At 37.2% G+C, this 16,688-nt stretch overlaps 1 protein-coding gene across 7 annotated transcripts in view; it reads left to right on the forward strand.

Annotated features, from left to right (window-relative positions):
* CNOT10 (CCR4-NOT transcription complex subunit 10) overlaps window positions 1-16,688 on the forward strand; it is a 75,796-nt gene that overhangs the window by 37,900 nt on the left and 21,208 nt on the right. For 6 of the 7 annotated variants that reach the window (XM_032361601.1, XM_032361678.1, XM_032361196.1 and 3 more), the window contains 5 exons: window positions 751-900; window positions 2,756-2,958; window positions 8,461-8,582; window positions 9,817-9,993; window positions 10,905-10,985. In XM_032361601.1, coding sequence (XP_032217492.1) covers window positions 751-900; window positions 2,756-2,958; window positions 8,461-8,582; window positions 9,817-9,993; window positions 10,905-10,985 — 733 coding nt within the window. The remainder of the gene's footprint in view (window positions 1-750; window positions 901-2,755; window positions 2,959-8,460; window positions 8,583-9,816; window positions 9,994-10,904; window positions 10,986-16,688) is intronic. The other variant, XM_032361277.1, reaches the window with a different exon arrangement.

Raw genomic sequence — 16,688 nt, forward strand, 5'->3', positions numbered from 1 at the left:
AAAAAGAAAGAAAGAAAGAAAGAAATACAATTGCCTAATAAGCTTGAGAAGATAGATGCTCAGCGAGTGATATTTAAAGATGAACTAAAAGAACAGTGGAGACTTTAGCAAGCAAAAGCGGATATTATACTGTTTTATGTGTTCTTGCTGTTCATTTAGTATGTTTCCATATCTATTGATTCTTTGAAGTTTCTACATAATATTTTGTTGTGTGGATGCAATGTGTATATTGTTACTAATGTTACTTTTTGTCCTTTGCATTATTGTATTATTTGCCTATAGTTATTTAAAAATCAGAAGAAGAGATTAAGCAGGCTAAGAAAATCAATGGGTAGGGTTAGTTTATCACCTTTAATAAAAGATTTTATTTTTTATTTATTTTTTAAAGATTTTGCTTAATTTATTTGACAGAGAGAGAAAGAGATCACAAGTAGCCAGAGAGGCAGGCAGAGAGAGAGGGAGAAGCAGGCTCCCTGCTGAGCAGAGAGCCCGATACAGGACTCGATCCCAGGACCCTGAGATCATGACCTGAGTCGAAGGCAGAGGCTTAACCTACTGAGCCACCCAGACACCTCTAATAAAAGATTTTAAAAAGGAAAGGAGCTTAGAAAATTTTCAGATGTCCTGAATTTCAGATGCCTTGTAAACTTTTCCGTAAGGACTAGGTGGAATTGCTCTTGCACTGCCAATTCTTGTGTGGCATTTGTCAACTGTAACATTTTTGGACAAATTTATTTGTGTTTTTGTCAGGTGAATGCTTGAGATGCATGTTCTGGAATAATCTTGGTTGCATCCATTTTGCCATGAGCAAGCACAATTTGGGAATTTTCTATTTTAAAAAGGCTCTACAGGAGAATGACAATGTTTGTGCACAGCTCAGTGCAGGCAGCACTGATCCAGGTGAGCCCATTGCTGGTGGACAGTTTGTATTTTACTACTTGAGAGCATGATATTAAAGATCAAGCATCTGAGCACTGAGTAACGTATAACATTGTTGAATCACTTATGGTGAGTGCTATGAAGTGTGTAAGCCTCATGATTCACAGACCTGTACCCCCTGGGGCAAATAATACATTATAAGTTAATAAAAATAATTTTAAAAAATAAATTAAAAAAACAAAAACAAAAAAATATTGTTGAATCACTGTATTGTATACCCAAAACTAATATAACATGGTAAGTAAATTATACTGGAATTTTAAAAATAATTTTTTTTAAAGAATAAGTAGGTAGAGGGTATGTGCTATGGTGAGTGCTGTGAAGTGTGTAAACCTGGCGATTCACCGACCTGTACACCTGGGGCTAATAATATATGTTTATTAAAAATTTTTTAAATTATTTAAAAAAATAAAAAGAATAGGTAGCTGGTGGTCAGTGTCTGGTCAAAATGCACCCATATGTGCCTACCTACAATTAACATTGACCCTGACCAACAGGTTTGACTCTGGGGATCTTTCGTAGATATGGCCACTTCAAATAGCAAGGTGGTAGGAGTAATTATCAAGGAAATTTAAATTACATTCACTTTTTCATGGATTTGAAAATCAGTAATCCATTAGGATAATGTTACAAAGCAAAGTATGTTGCCAAGATTTCTTGGCTACTTTTTTTGGTGTTTTTGTTGTTGTTGTTTTCTTTTGTTTTTTAAGTAAGCTATATGCCCAGCATGGGGTTTGAACTCACAGCCCTGAAATTAAGAGTTGCATGCTTTACCTACTGAGCCAGTCACGTGCCCCTAAACTAGTTTTATTATAGCTTCTTTCCAAGGTTTCACATGGGATGTTATAGGCAGCCTGACAGTCTTTATTTTTTTAATTTTTTGCGCCTGATAATCTTTGAGCAAATTCCTGAAGTCTCTTATGTTAATAATCATATGCTATGGATCCTTGACCTGGAATGCTTAAAATCAACCAATTATTTAGCTTTTTTAAACATAAAAACACTGATGAAATGTGTATCCAAAATCATAAGTAGTCTTATTTTGTTGTAGACTATGAAACTTCAAATAAGCAAGTACACCATAGTCGTCATAGATACAGTATATTTTTTATTTTCATAGGTTCCCAAACCCCTGCTAACATTAGCAGAATACTTCTGGCTAAAAAAGCACATTACAATAAAATGGTTAACCAAAATGAAAGTTAAAAAAGAAAGTGAATCTTCTAAAAAGGTAGCAAGGTGGTTTAAGATTCATAGAAGTCAGTGGGTCCTATCTTTGTTTTCCTGTCTGGACCATTGTTACCTGGGGAGCTGGCAAATAAGAGACATCTCTGGCTACACCAGCACAAGCAACTGAGATGACTCTGGAGAATATTTGTGGGGTTGAAGATAAAGATCATCACTAGCAGAGAGCTATTACAACTTTACACTGGTCTAGAACACCTGGTGGCTCAGTTGGTTAAGTATCTACCTTTGGCTCACGTCATGATCCTGAGTTCCTGGGATCCAGCTCCATGTTGGGAATCTCTGCTCAGTAGGGAGTCTGCTTCTCCCTGTCTCATGCTGCTCTTCTGGCTTATGCTCTCTCTGTCAAATAAAATCATTAAAACAACAACAACAGCAAAAACTTCACACTGGGTCCATCGTATTAAACAAGGTAGTATTTAAGTATTTAACAGTGTTTTCAATGTAATGTAATTAATGTAATTAATACATTACATTGATGTAATTACATCAATGTTATGTAATGTGTGTTCAATGTAACTGTTATTTTTAATCTAATGATTTTTTTTTTTTACCTAATTTGTATCATTAGGCAAGAAATTTTCGGGAAGACCCATGTGTACATTGCTAACCAACAAGAGGTATGAGTTGCTATATAACTGTGGCATTCAGCTTCTTCACATTGGAAGACCTCTTGCTGCCTTTGAGTGTCTGATTGAAGCTGTTCAGGTTTATCATGCAAATCCCCGCCTCTGGCTAAGGCTGGCTGAATGCTGCATTGCTGCAAATAAGGGGGTGAGTGCTCCTTGGATATCTTTTTGTTCAAAAAACCTCCCCTTGCTTGTTACATAGAAAACAAAAAATACTTGGAAACACACAAGACGTCATTCTCTTATAACTCTCAGGGAATTTATAAAAATAGTCTGCTCTTTAACAGTTGGATAAAATATTTAATTTCTTAAAGTCATTTGTTAACATTCTGGTTCTTAAAATATAGCAGGCTGTATCAGCAGTCGCATTAAAGAGGTGAAGCCAACGAGAGGGCCATATCTGTTGGAACAGTGATCTACTAGCTGCTGGGTCAGGTTCCATATCATCTGCTGGCCTGGCCTGAGTATGGTATGTGCATCAGGTGGTTAGAGTAGGACTAAGACCATGAGTGTGGACAGAACTGTACAACACTACCTTTCCTTTGGTGCCTACGGGCTTTACTTTTGATTCAGTAAATGGTTCAGAATTCATGGATTATCAGGCTGTCTCCTTCACACCTTTGTCACCAGCGACTGTGAGAATTAGGCCAGTTTACATGGGTGTCCTTGCCTAGATTATCTGCATGTAGTGGTTGGTGGAAGCCTTTGAAATCTCAAGTGGGGAGTGGTCAGTAGGAGTAGAAGAAAGGTTGTATCAGAATTACCAGATGCCTGTATCACCCCCTTTCCTACCCATCCCCCACCCTTGCTGTGCTCTTTGGCTGTGTGGAGATTGGCAGGCCTGGCACCTGAGGTTTGCCTGCCATAGATGATATAGATGTTTTTGCGCTCCTTCTACTGCTGAACAGCACTTCCTAAGGAACAGCTGCAAAAACTAACATTTAGAAGTATGTTTGCCTGGCAGTATTCACACATGATACTGAAGTAGTTTATGATTTGGTATGTATATACCACTAGGGGAAGAGATAAGTGCTGTCTTTGAAGGGCTTTAATCATTTATTTAAGTCTGATTTGTCTTTTAAAAGACAACTTTTTTTTTTTTTAAGATTTTATTTGAAGAGCGAGAACACAAGCAGGGAGAACAGCAGGCAGAGGGAGAGGGAGAAACAGGCTCCCTGCTGAGCAAGGAGCCTGATGTGGGACTCAGTCGTTGGACCCTGGGATCATGACTCAAGCCGAAGGTAGATGTTTAACTGACTGAGCCACCCAGGCACCCTAAAAGACAACTTTCTTATTGGATAATTCTTAAATTAACTGACAATTCTAGGTAATATTTATACTTTTTTAAAACAATCTCTAGAAATTTCTTACTCTTCAATCCATTGATGAATGTAAGGGTTGGAGGCCTCTCATTTGGATAGTTATTGGAAACCAGGGAATTAGATCTTCTTAGGAGTAGAGAAATACAGTAAGGCTTAAAATTACTTATTTTTAGGGCGCCTGGGTGGCTCAGTGGGTTAAGCCGCTGCCTTCGGCTCAGGTCATGATCTCAGAGTCCTGGGATCGAGTCCCGCATCAGGCTCTCTGCTGAGCAGAGAGCCTGCTTCCCTCTCTCTCTCTCTCTGGCTGCCTCTCCGTCTACTTGTGATTTCTCTCTGTCAAATTAATAAAAAAAAAAAAATCTTTAAAATTACTTATTTTTAGAAATAGTACCTTTAGGATTGTCTTCATTCTATGGATTTTATTATGAAATCCTCCTCCTCCCAATTTTCTTATACAAAGTTCTAAATTTCTAATTTTTTTAAAAAGATTTTATTTATTTTGAGAGAGAAGAAAGAGTGTGCACAAAAGGCAGTGAAGGGCAGACAGAGAGGGAGAAGCGGACTCCATGCTGAGTAGGGAACCCAGTGCAGGGCTCAATCCCAGGATTGTGGGATCATGACCTGAGACAAAGGCAGACACTTAATCAACTGAGCCACCTACGCGTCCCCAGAATTTCTGATTTTTAAAAAATGGTAGGGGTGCCCTGGATGGCTATGTCAGTTGAGCATCCAACTCTTGGTTTTGGCTCCCATTGGGATCTCAGAGTTATGGGATGGAACCCTGCATCCAACCCTGTACTCAACAGTGTGGAGTCTGCTTGGGATTCTTCCTCTCCCTCCTCTGCTCCTCCCCCCTGCTCATACACACTCTCTCTGAAATAAATAAAGTCTTTTTTTTTTTTTTTAAGATTTTACTTACTCATTTGACAGAGAGGGAGACACAGCAAGACAGGGAACACAAACAGGGGGAGTGTTAGAGGGAAAAGCAGGCTCCCCACTGAGCAGGGAGCATGACGCAAGTCTCGATCCCAGGGTCCTAGGATCATGACCTGAGCCAAAGGCAGCCACTCTAAATGGACTGAGCCACCCAGGTGCCCCAGTAAATAAAAAAATTTTTTAAATGGTAAAGATGACTTGATTGCCATAATTTGGTGAATCTCAGAACACTCAGTTAGTGCTACAAATAGGACTTTACCAAAAATAATTATCTAGGGGCGCTTGGGTGGCTCAGTGGGTTAATGCCTCTGCCTTTGGCTCAGGTCAGGATCCCAGGGTCCTGGGATCGAGACCCGAATCGGGCTCTCTGCTCATCAGGGAGCCTGCTTCCTCCTCTCTCTCTGCCTGCCTCTCTGCCTACTTGTGATCTCTGTCTGTCAAATAAATAAATAAAATCTTTAAAAAATAATAATAATAATTATCTATGTCTATGCTTCTCCTTCTAAAAAGGATCTGAAGTGCCCTAAAAGACAGTGAAAACAACCCCCAAAATAATCCTGAATAAAACCAGAAAACAGGGGTGCCTGGGTGGCTCAGTTGTTGGGCATCTGCCTTCGGCTCAGGTAACGATCCTGGGGTCCTGGGATCCAGCCCCACATGAGGCTCCCTCCTTGGCGGGAAGCCTGCATCTCCCTCTGCCTGCCTCTCCTGCTTGTGTTCCCTCTCTCACTGTGTCTCTCTCTCTCTCTCTCAAATAAATAAAATCTTAAAAAAAAAAAAAAAAAGGGAAAACAAAATCCCAATAAGTAATATAAACTCCACATAAAATTCCATAAAATGTATTTACTCAGTATAGAAGGAATATTGAACAAAGCAGTTTGTACCTTCAGAAATAAAATCATTTTGGAGGTGCCTGTGTGGCTCAGTCTGTTAAGCAAGTATCTGCCTTTGGCTCGGGTTATGATCCCAGGGTCCTGGGGACAGGGTCCCTGCTTATTCCTCTGCCCCTCCCCTCTCTTGTGCACTCTCTCACTCTGTCTCTCTCTCAAATCTTTAAAAATAAATAAGTAGATAAATTCATTTTTTAATAAGAAGAACCAATTAATTGTTAAATTGGTGATGCTGAGATGATTTATGTCCTGTTTATGTGATGCTCATTGCTTCAGACCTGCTTTTAGCAGAAGCAGGGCTTACGCTTATTGGGTCGGTGTAATATATGTGAGATCTGCTCATTACAGAATGTAGACATAATTGTAGGAAGGTATTTAAGCAATTTAAGAGACGACTATTAAAATATATAAATAAAATGTGCTGTTTATTTTTCTTAGTTCTGAAACTCAGATATGTTGAGTGCTATTGCTGTTATGGCAGTATAAAGTAATATTTTAATTACATATGATTCTTTGACATCATGACTCATCTGACACACTTTCTGGCTATTGGTGTATTATTTAAAGTATAGTTTATTATTGTGGATTTTTATTTCTATTCCATCTTTGTTTTCATCTATTACATATTCACAATATAGCCATCTGATCTGTGTGGAAGACCTTAAAGATCAGGAAAGAATGTATGGATGAATCTGGGGCAACTGGGTGGCTCAGTGGGTTAAGCCTCTGCCTTCGGCTCAGGTCATGGTCTCAGGGTCCTGGGATCGAGCCCTGCATAGGGCTCTTTGCTCAATGGGTAGCCTGTTCCCCCCCCGCCCCCCTGCCTCTGCCTGCCTCTCTGCCTACTTGTGATTTCTCTCTCTGTCAAAATAAACAATAAATATTTATTATTTATAAAATAAATAATAATTAAATAATATATAATGTTTATTATATAGTTATATATAATATTTTATATAATAAATAAATAAATAATAAAATCTTATAAAAAATGTGTGGATGAATCAGAATCATTCTAAATTTATCACTACCACAAGGAAAAGAAGTCAGAATGGAAGTCTCTCCTGGTACTGGTTCAGAATATCCACATTCTGTAATTTTTCATTAATTTTGCTTGGCTACCTCCTTGACACAAAATTTCCAATCAGAGAGGCACCTAGGTGGTTCTGTCGGTTAAGGGTCCAACTTATGGTCTCCACTCAGTTCGTGATCTCACGGTTGTGCGATCGAGCCCCTCATTGGACTCTGTGCTCAGTGTGGAGTCTGCTTCAGATTCTCTCTCCCTCATTATCTCTCAAATAAATAAATAAAATCTTTTTAAAATATTTTTTACTTGGGGCACCTGGGTGGCTCAGTGGGTTGAGCCTCTGCCTTTGGCTCAGGTCATGATCTCGGGGTCCTGGGATCAAGCCCTGCATCAGGCTCTCTGCTCAACCGGAAGCCTGCTTCCCCCCTTTCTCTCTTTGCCTCTTTGCCTACTTGTGACCTCTCTCTCTCTCTTTCAAATCAATAAATAAAATCTTAAAAAAAAAAAAAGAATATATATTCTCAAAAAAATATATAGTTTTACTCAGAACAGTTCTGTTGTATTTTTAAGCATGTTGTATTTTTTAAGCACTGTGTATTATTTTTGTTTAAAATGAATATGCAAGTGAGTCCTTGTTTTATTAGAAGTCATAAATAGAAGTACAACCATAATAAACTTATAGTAGGAACAACAAGTAACAGTACAGAAACATTATGCTTAGAGAAGGACTTTCAGCAGGGCAGAGTTTAGCTCTGAGTTCATATGGATTGGCTCCAGTTTATTCCTGCATATGAGAATCTGCCTGACTTTATATGACTAATTGGGAATCCACCTCAGGTAACTCAGAGACTTTGAGTGAAAGGGACAATAAAGGCAGCTGACATCCACCATTAACTTGCCATAGTAAGATGATGCATCTTAGTGAAATATCCTAAAATACTATATATGTGTAAGTAGCTTTTACTGTTTTCTTTTACTGGGTTTTAGGATTTTAATTTCCTAGAAGGCAAGAATTGAGCCCTTGTAAATTTCAACATATAGCTTGTCCAAGTTTAGAAGTTGTTGACAATTTAATACTTCCAATGAAGAAGGACAAGATTTGTGTTTTAGAAAATAGAGGTGTTTCCCTTTTTCATTGAGTTTTTTGGCTCTCCTATGTTTCCTTACTCTGATGTCAAAGTACCGTAATATGCAGCATGGTTCCTGGGATGTAGAATGTTCTAAAGAAATGCTTGAGTCATTCTTGAATGGCCTTTTTTCCTTAGTATTACCTCAGACTTCATATTAAAATACGGCATGGATCACAGACCTCCTGCTTCATGTACTAACTACCCTTCAGTATGGAACATCCTTCTCTCCACATCAATGGATCTTAGGAACTTCCTTGGAGTAATTGGAAAAGTATTAGATCATTTTTCACATCCTGTCTTACAGTTGCATTAAATTAATTGGAAATTATTTGTATTTTGCAGACTGCTGAACAAGAAACTAAAGGCCTTCCAAGTAAGAAAGGAATTGTACAGTCTATTGTTGGTCAAGGCTATCATCGTAAAATAGTTCTGGCATCACAGTCCATACAGAATACTGTATATAAGTAAGTATTTTGCAAAGAGGAAGTCTAGATATTTAACATTGTTTCACATAATATTATTTATGTATAAAAATATGCAAAAGACTTATCACTTCATGGGAGGAACCACTTTGTAGCTAGATTTTATTGCTACTTCAACAAGTACATCCCCTGTATAGGTTCACAGTGAGTATTACCTGATACAGGATTTCATTTTATTACATCTGTGCTGAAACTGTTGATGGCCTGAGAGACCCTGGTCTATTCAGTACCATTATTCACAATGTCCAGAAGAGGGCATCTTGATGTTTCCTTTTTATATAATTTATTATGTAATTTATCATAGATGCTTTTTATTTAGGTGTTTTCTTATAGTCCCTAAAACTAATTCTTAGTATTTAGAAAGAAAAGTACTAATAATACACAAAGTAACCAAAGCATTAGAAAGCTGTCACATGTAAACCCTTCAATAACTTTTAAATATGAACATTTTTATCTTGTATAAAGATTCCAATTTGGAGTTGCTGTTATTTCTAAAGTAGTAAGCTTTATAAAAAATTTGCTATAGTTTTACTTTTCCAAAAAATAAAATTGTTCCACTGCCATTTAAAAGTTCTCCCAAAGTTTTAATAATAGTAACTGGCACACAATAGTTTGGTCTTAGTTTATTTCAACCATAATGCACTTTTCTTTTAAAGGCTTAAGATGAAGGATCATCTTCTTACAATTTCAAAATTACTACTGCTTTTCACCTTTATTTTCCTAATAAAGATTAGTTTGGTGTATTGAACAATAGAAAGTTACATAAAATCTCAAAAAAATTATAAGACAAAACTTAGAAGTATTTTCAAAATGAGATCAACCCAAATGAGACTCAAATGTGAATATCTACGTTCTTTCCAATTCTTACTGTACTTGCCCCGGTCCTCACTACAGTTTTCCTTGTCTATAACTCTTCTGTTACATTAACAGCAACATTACAGATAACCTTTAAGCTGGTTTCCATCCTTAATCCCATTCCTAGAGTACAATTTATGTGATGTTTGTACTTGCTATATATTATTCATACGTTTTTAAATTTTATATGTAATATTTAGGATTTAGGTTCTTTAGGATTCTTTTATAACTGCTTTTTTTTCAAATTTCTACCTGTTGGCAAATTTTCATTTACAGTTATATTGGTTTTTTTCCTGATACTAGAAAAGTCTTATTTATTTTTAAGTTATTTACTTAGCTAATTTGGTTTTGTTTTTTTAAGTGATGGACAGTCTTCAGCCATTCCTGTAGCCAGTATGGAGTTTGCAGCCATTTGTCTCAGAAAATGCCTGTTGCTCTTACCCGAGGAACAGCAAGATCCAAAGCAGGAAAATGGGTCTAAAAATAGTAATCAATTAGGTGGGAACACGGAAAGCAGTGAAAGCAGTGAAACTTGCAGGTATTCTAATCCTTTTGGCCCCCTTTGGTGAAACCCCTTATGACTTCATCAGTAAGCCTCTTTGTCCTTTAGATGAATTCCTAAAATCTGGAGCCTGAATTTCCTAAATCCCCTGTTTTGAATAATAAGAAAGGAAAGTATGAATGTTAAGTATTTCTGGAAGAGAGAAGTAATTTGAAGACTGAGGAGAGAACCTTCGAAAAGTGGAAAGAAACAGCTTTTCTTTAACAGGAGTATTTGTAAAGAAATTGCTCTCAGAGAGGGCACTTTGTTTTTACGTTTGTTAAAATACCTAAATCCTGAAACTTCTCCTTTCTTCTTAACCTGTGCCTTTTCTCGTACTATTCCATAAACCATTAACCTCCAGAATATTTCTATACTTTTTTAGTGTAAGTTAAATACTAACCACTCTAGAAATTAAGAGAACTTTTGGTAATAATAAAACACCATTATATATAAAGTTCTTTTTGCACATGGCACCTTTAAATTGAAGTGTTTCATTCCAGTGTCTTTTGTTGATTTTGATAGAAATATATGTATTAAAGAAAATTTGAAACAAAATCACAGGGTTTTTTTTTTTTCCCTCCATCAGGGGGTTATGTTTTGCTGTAGTTGATAAAAAGCAATCAGAAGACCAAGAAACGTGAAAATACAGGAGTGGTTTCCTTTGTAGAGATACTATTTACAATTAGAAATTTTTAGAAACAGTATTTTGTACCAGGGGAAAAAAACTGAAATACAGTATATCTTTAACACACTGGTGATACCAACCTACTAAGCATTTTGCATTTGTTGTTTTTGGCTCTTTTTATGTTTGGCATAAACAATTGCATGTGAGTGGGGAGAGGGAAACAATTTTATATTTAATTGTTTATTTGCTTTTCATAATTTAGAGTCTATCTTTATTTTAGCAGTAAAAGCCATGATGGAGATAAATTCATTCCAGCTCCACCTTCTTCTCCATTGAGAAAACAAGAATTAGAAAACTTAAAGTGAGTATCTAAACAAAATTAGTATAGCAACTAGTGTACATTATTTCCAATCTTTGTTAATGTTATGAATTACATTGATAGAATGTCAAATGTTAAACCAACCTTTCAATCTTGTGATAAACCCCGCTAGTCAAAATGTGTTATTTTTTTTATAAATTGTTGGATTCAATTTATTAATATTTTGCCAAGAATACTTACTTCTTGGGTGCCTCACTGGCTCAGTTGGTGGAGCATGCGACTCTGGATCTTGGGGTTCTGAGTTTCAGCCCCATGTTGGGTATAGATATTACTTAAAAATAAAATCTTGATGGGTGCTGGGTGGCTTGTCATTATGTGGCTGCTTTCAGCTCAGGTCATGATTCCAGAGTCTTGGGATCTAGCCCCACATCCGACTCCCCACTCAGCGGGAAGCCAGCTTCTCCCTTGTGCACTCCTCTCTGCTTGTGTTCCCGCTCTCACTGTGTCTCTCTCTGTCAAATAAATAAATAAAATCTTAAAAAAAATAAAATCTTCAAAGAGAAAATCCATCTTTTATATTCAGCAAGATAATTACCACTTTCAGCTGATTCTAGTTTCCATAAGATACCATTTTTCTTCATTCTGAGGCTCTTCTTTCAACATTTCTTACAATATAGGTCTTAATTTTCCTAGGTTTTTTGGTTTTTGTTTTTATACTTTTAGCTGTTTAAATCTACAGTTGTTGGGTGCCTGAGTGGCTCAGTTGTTAAGCATCTGCCTTTGGCTCAGGTCATGATTCCAGGGTCCTGGGATCGAGCCCCACATTGGGCTCCCTCCTTGGCAGGAAGCCTGCCTTTCCCTTTCCCATTCCCTCTGTTTGTGTTCCCTCTCTGGCTGTCTCTCTCTGTGTCCGAAAATAAATAAATAAATAAATCTACAATTGTCTTTAGAGGATGTTTTTGCTAAAAATAGAACTCTCAGTTGGTAGTTTGTTTTTCCTTTCACTGAGTTCTTTGAAGAGGTCACTGCATTATCTTCAACCTCTGTTATTTGTGATTAAAAGTTTATAGTCATTCTACAGAGGTGCCATTTTTCTATCTGTTGTTTTTCAGCAGTTAGACTGATGAGTCTGAGTGTGATTTTCTTCATTTTTACTCTTAGAGTTAGCTGACTTTAAGTCTATAAATTTATCTTAAAACTAATTTGATATATTTTGACCATAATTTCCTCATATTATTTCTGGAGCTAGGCTGAACGATACAGCATTACTTTTAAAAATGATTTCAGTAGGGGGCACCTGGGTGGCTCAGTGGGTTAAGCCTCTGCCTTCTGCTCAGGTCATGATCTCAGGGTCCTGGGATCAAGCTCTGCATCTGGCTCTTTGCTCGGCAGGGAGCCTGCTTCCCCCTCTTCTCTGCCTACTTTGGATCTCTCTCTCTGTCAAATAAAGAAAATCGTTTTTAAAAAATGATTTCAGTAATGGAATTGTAAAGAAAGAGCCATTATTTCTTTTACTAGAATTATTACTATTTTTCAAGAGCCGTGATTTCTTATGTTTTTGCCTACTGCACAAGATTGACAAAAATATATTTAAACGTATATATGTTGCTGGTAGCATTGTAAATTGATGGATTACTTTTGGAAACATTTCATTTATTCCCATTTTTTTCTTAACAGTGCTAGCCTTGTAAAAGGTACAGAGAAATTAGAGATAGAGGGAAAAAACACTGCCTTCAAAAAGAAGGGGTGCCTCAGTGGCTCAGTTGGTTAAGCAACTGCCTTCAGCTCGGGTTGCGGTCCCAGAGCCCTGGGATCGAGCCCAGTGTCCGGCTCCTTGCTCATTGGGGAGCCTGAATCTCCCTCTCCCTCTACCTTCTACTCTACCTGATTGTGCATGCTCTCTCTCTCTCTAACAAATAAATAAATAAAATTAAACAAAGAAAACAAAAGCAGATGGTGAGGAGCACCTCAGTGGCTCAGTCAGTTGAGTGTCTAACTCTTGATTTCAGCTCAGGTCTGATCTTCGATTGTGCAATCAAGCCCCACATGGGGCTCCACACCCAGTGGGGAGTCTACTTCTGTTCCCCTCTCCCTCTCCCCCTCCCCCAACTGGCATGCTCTCTGTCTCTCTCAAATAAATAAATCTTTTTTTTTTTTTTTTTTTTTTTAAGCAGATGTCCAACACTTAGGAGAAAAAGATATTAGTAGCTTAGTTATTAGGTGGTGAGATTTGGGGTGTCCCTTTTTTCCTTGTGATTGTACCCTAAGAAGTGAAAAATTGCATCACTTTAAAATTTTGCATTTCTTTCAGTCTGCTCAAGGTGCTCAGTCTGATGCCAAGGTTTACTGATGGCCTGCATTTCTTTTTCTGTGAACCGCCTATTTGTAGAATTTACCATATTCATATTGGGATTTTCATCCTTTTTTTTTTACAAGAGTTCTTATATATTATAGAAATTGGCCTTTGTTTGTGATATTAGTTGTAAAACAGAATTTCATAAGTATTCATGTAATGTGTAGAAAGGCCTTCTTGCCTCCAAGGATGAGAAAATAATTCACCCATGTGTTTGTTCTAGCATTTGTCACAATCACCAATCTAAATTTCTGTTTCCTCTAGAATGTATTTTATAGCAATGAATAAAGTAGGGATCTATCTTTACTGTGTGTAATTTTTCATAGTATAATCCATTTGATTAAGTTCACTTAACTTTCAAATCAAAAATGAAACAACTATAAAATGTTAAGATTCTAGGTCTAAACAGTTTAAAATTATATTTTTATAAAACAACATATATATATTTATTTGCATAAAATAATTAGAGGGATCTATGTCAAAACCTTCATGGTGGTTATCCCTGAATGGTGGAATAACTGATGATTTTTATTTTCTTACGGGGTATCTGTTTTTTCTAATTTGTTAAAAAGGATGATATTTCATTAATGTTAGCGATGCCCCTCCTTGCATATCTAGTATTTTTGGAGGAAGATTGGCCAGTGGATGTATTCTTTTCTCTCTCTCTCTCTTTTTTTCCCCCTATTTAAATAAAGATGTGCCGTTTTCATTTTTCTTTTTTCTTTTATTTTTAAGATTTTTATTCATTTATTTTGAGAGAGAGGGGATTCATTAATTATAATAATTATAATCATTCATTAATTAGTAAGTTATTTATTTGTTTGTTTTGTGTGTGAGAGAGAGAAAAGGAGAGAGGGTGCTTGTGTGGACCGGAGGAGGGGCAGAGTGAGAGAGAGTCTCAAACAGACTCCACACTGAGTGCAGAGTCTTGACACAGTGCCCAGTCCCACAACCCCAAGATCATGACCTGAGCTGAATTCGAGTCAGACGCTTAACTGACTGAGCCACCTAGATGCCCCCAAGATGTGCCCTTTTCCTGATCATATCCTGTCAGATCAGTGTGTTTATGATAGGGCATTGCTGTCCATGAGCCCAGGGCTCTATGCACCATTCTCACCTAGACAACAACTTTTTATTTCTTTATTTTATTCTATTGAGGTATACCAGAAATTCCCTCTTTGCATTAATACCCCTCTCTGTCCTGGGTTTTATTATCAGGAGGAAGGAATTAATCCTCTGATTATATGGAGGATTAAATCTTTAGTTCAGTTAGAAATGAATTGGCCATATAAGATTTTGAAAGTAAAGTTTTGGTTTTTTGAAACTTGACAAAGTTAATTAAATGTTTCCTTGGGACGCCTTGGTGGCTTAGTCTGTGAGCATCTGCCTTCGGCTCAGGCCAAGATCCCAGGGTCCTGGGATCCAGCACTGCACCAGGCTTTCTGCTCTGTGGGGAATCTGCCTCTCCCACTTCTCACTGCTTGTGCTCTGTCTTGCTGTCTCTCTCTCTCAAAAAAAATAAAATCTTTAAAAAAAAAAATGTTTCTTCAGTAATCTTTAGTTATACTAAAATTTCTTGAATTCTCAGATGACCCATAAGATAGCAAGGAGATAAAAGTACTGTAACAAATTACCAGTAAAGGGACACTTCTGTGGCTCAGTCGGTTAAGTGTCTGACTCTTGATTTCAGCTCAGGTAATGATCTTAGGGTCGTGGGATCGAGCCCCATGTTGAGCTCTGCGCTCAGCATGGAGTTTGCTTCCCTCATGCACATGCTCTTTTTCTCTCTCTCTCAAATAAATAAATCTTAAAAATATATATATATTAGCAGTGAAACAACAGCAGTAACAAAATATACAGAAGAATGTTGCCATTGAGTGAAATAAAATTGAATTTTTAAAAAGCAGTGAAATTCCAACATACTACTAAAACTCACCATGCTAGATTTTTGTCCTAAGTGAAAATTTGTAAAAACAAAGCAAATTGGGGCGCCTGGGTGGCTCAGTGGGTTAAAGCCTCTGCCTTCGACTCAGGTCATGATCTCAGGGTCTTGGGATCGAGCCCCACATCAGGCTTCCTGCTGCAGAGAGCCTGCTTCTCTCTTTCCCTCTGCCTGCCACTCTGCTTACTTGTGCTCTCTATCTCTCTGTCAATTAAATAAATAAAATCTTTAAAAAAAAAAAAAAAAGCAAATTAAGTAAAGCTAGACTGTACTTGGTATAAAGTGAGCTCATGGGTATGAGGTGGATTATAGTGATCAGCCAGTACAGTATTAGGGGAAATGCTTTAATTTGCCCAAAAAAATGTACTGTTTTCCTCCAGTATTCCTAATGTTTTCTAGAGATATCTCTCTTTATGGAGCCACCTACATTTTATATTTATCTAAGGGTTTCATCTATTTTTAATAGGTTATTATATGTGATAAAAATCTCAGTACAAAAAGTTATATAGTATAGGGTGCCTGGCTGGTTCAGTCAGAAGAATGTGTGACTCTTGATCTCAGGGTCATGAAGTTTGAATTCTGTGTTAAGGTATATAGATTACTTAAAAATAAAATCTTAAAATGAAAAAATATTGTATGGTGTAAGTAAAATTTGACCCATCCCAGTCCTCTGTTTCCAAGATCTTCCCTAAGGGCCAACCAATAGAATTGCATTATATGGATATGACATACTTTATCATTCCTTTATATTTAGCTGTGTTTTTGTTTTGTTTTGTTTTGTTTTTAAGATCTTATTTATTTGACCAGCGGGAGAGAGAGAGAGAGAGATCACAAGTAGGCAGAGAGGCAGGGGGAAGCAGACTCCCTGCTGAGCAGAGAACCGGAACGGGGGCCTGATCCCAGGACCCTGAGATCATGTCCTGAGCTGAAGACAGAGGATTAACCCACTGAGCCACCCAGGCACCCCTATTTACCTGTTTTTTGTTTTTTTTTTTTTTTTTTTTTTTTAAAGATTTTATTTATTTGACAGAGAGAAACCACAAGTAGACGGAGAGGCGGGCAGAGAGAGAGAGAGAGAGGGAAGCAGGCTCCCTGCTGAGCAGAGAGCCCGATGCGGGACTCGATCCCAGGACCCTGAGATCATGACCCGAGCCGAAGGCAGCGGCTTAACCCACTGAGCCACCCAGGCGCCCCCTATTTACCTGTTTTAATGTTTCAGTCTTTGATGTTACAAATACTGCAGTGAATATCATTATACACAGTTTTTAAGGAGAATCCTTAATGAATAAGGTATTTTAAATAATTTTTAAATTTGATTTAATTTTTACAATTTTTTTTTTTGAGTACTAATCTTAGGATGGCTTTATGCCATTTAACAAGTATATTATTATCTAATGGCTGAACAGCTGCAGAGTTGTGTAAATTAATTTTGCCTTTTGAAAGTGGCATT

The sequence above is a fragment of the Mustela erminea genome, chromosome 1 (genome assembly GCF_009829155.1).
Source record: "Mustela erminea isolate mMusErm1 chromosome 1, mMusErm1.Pri, whole genome shotgun sequence".
NCBI lineage: Eukaryota > Metazoa > Chordata > Mammalia > Carnivora > Mustelidae > Mustela > Mustela erminea.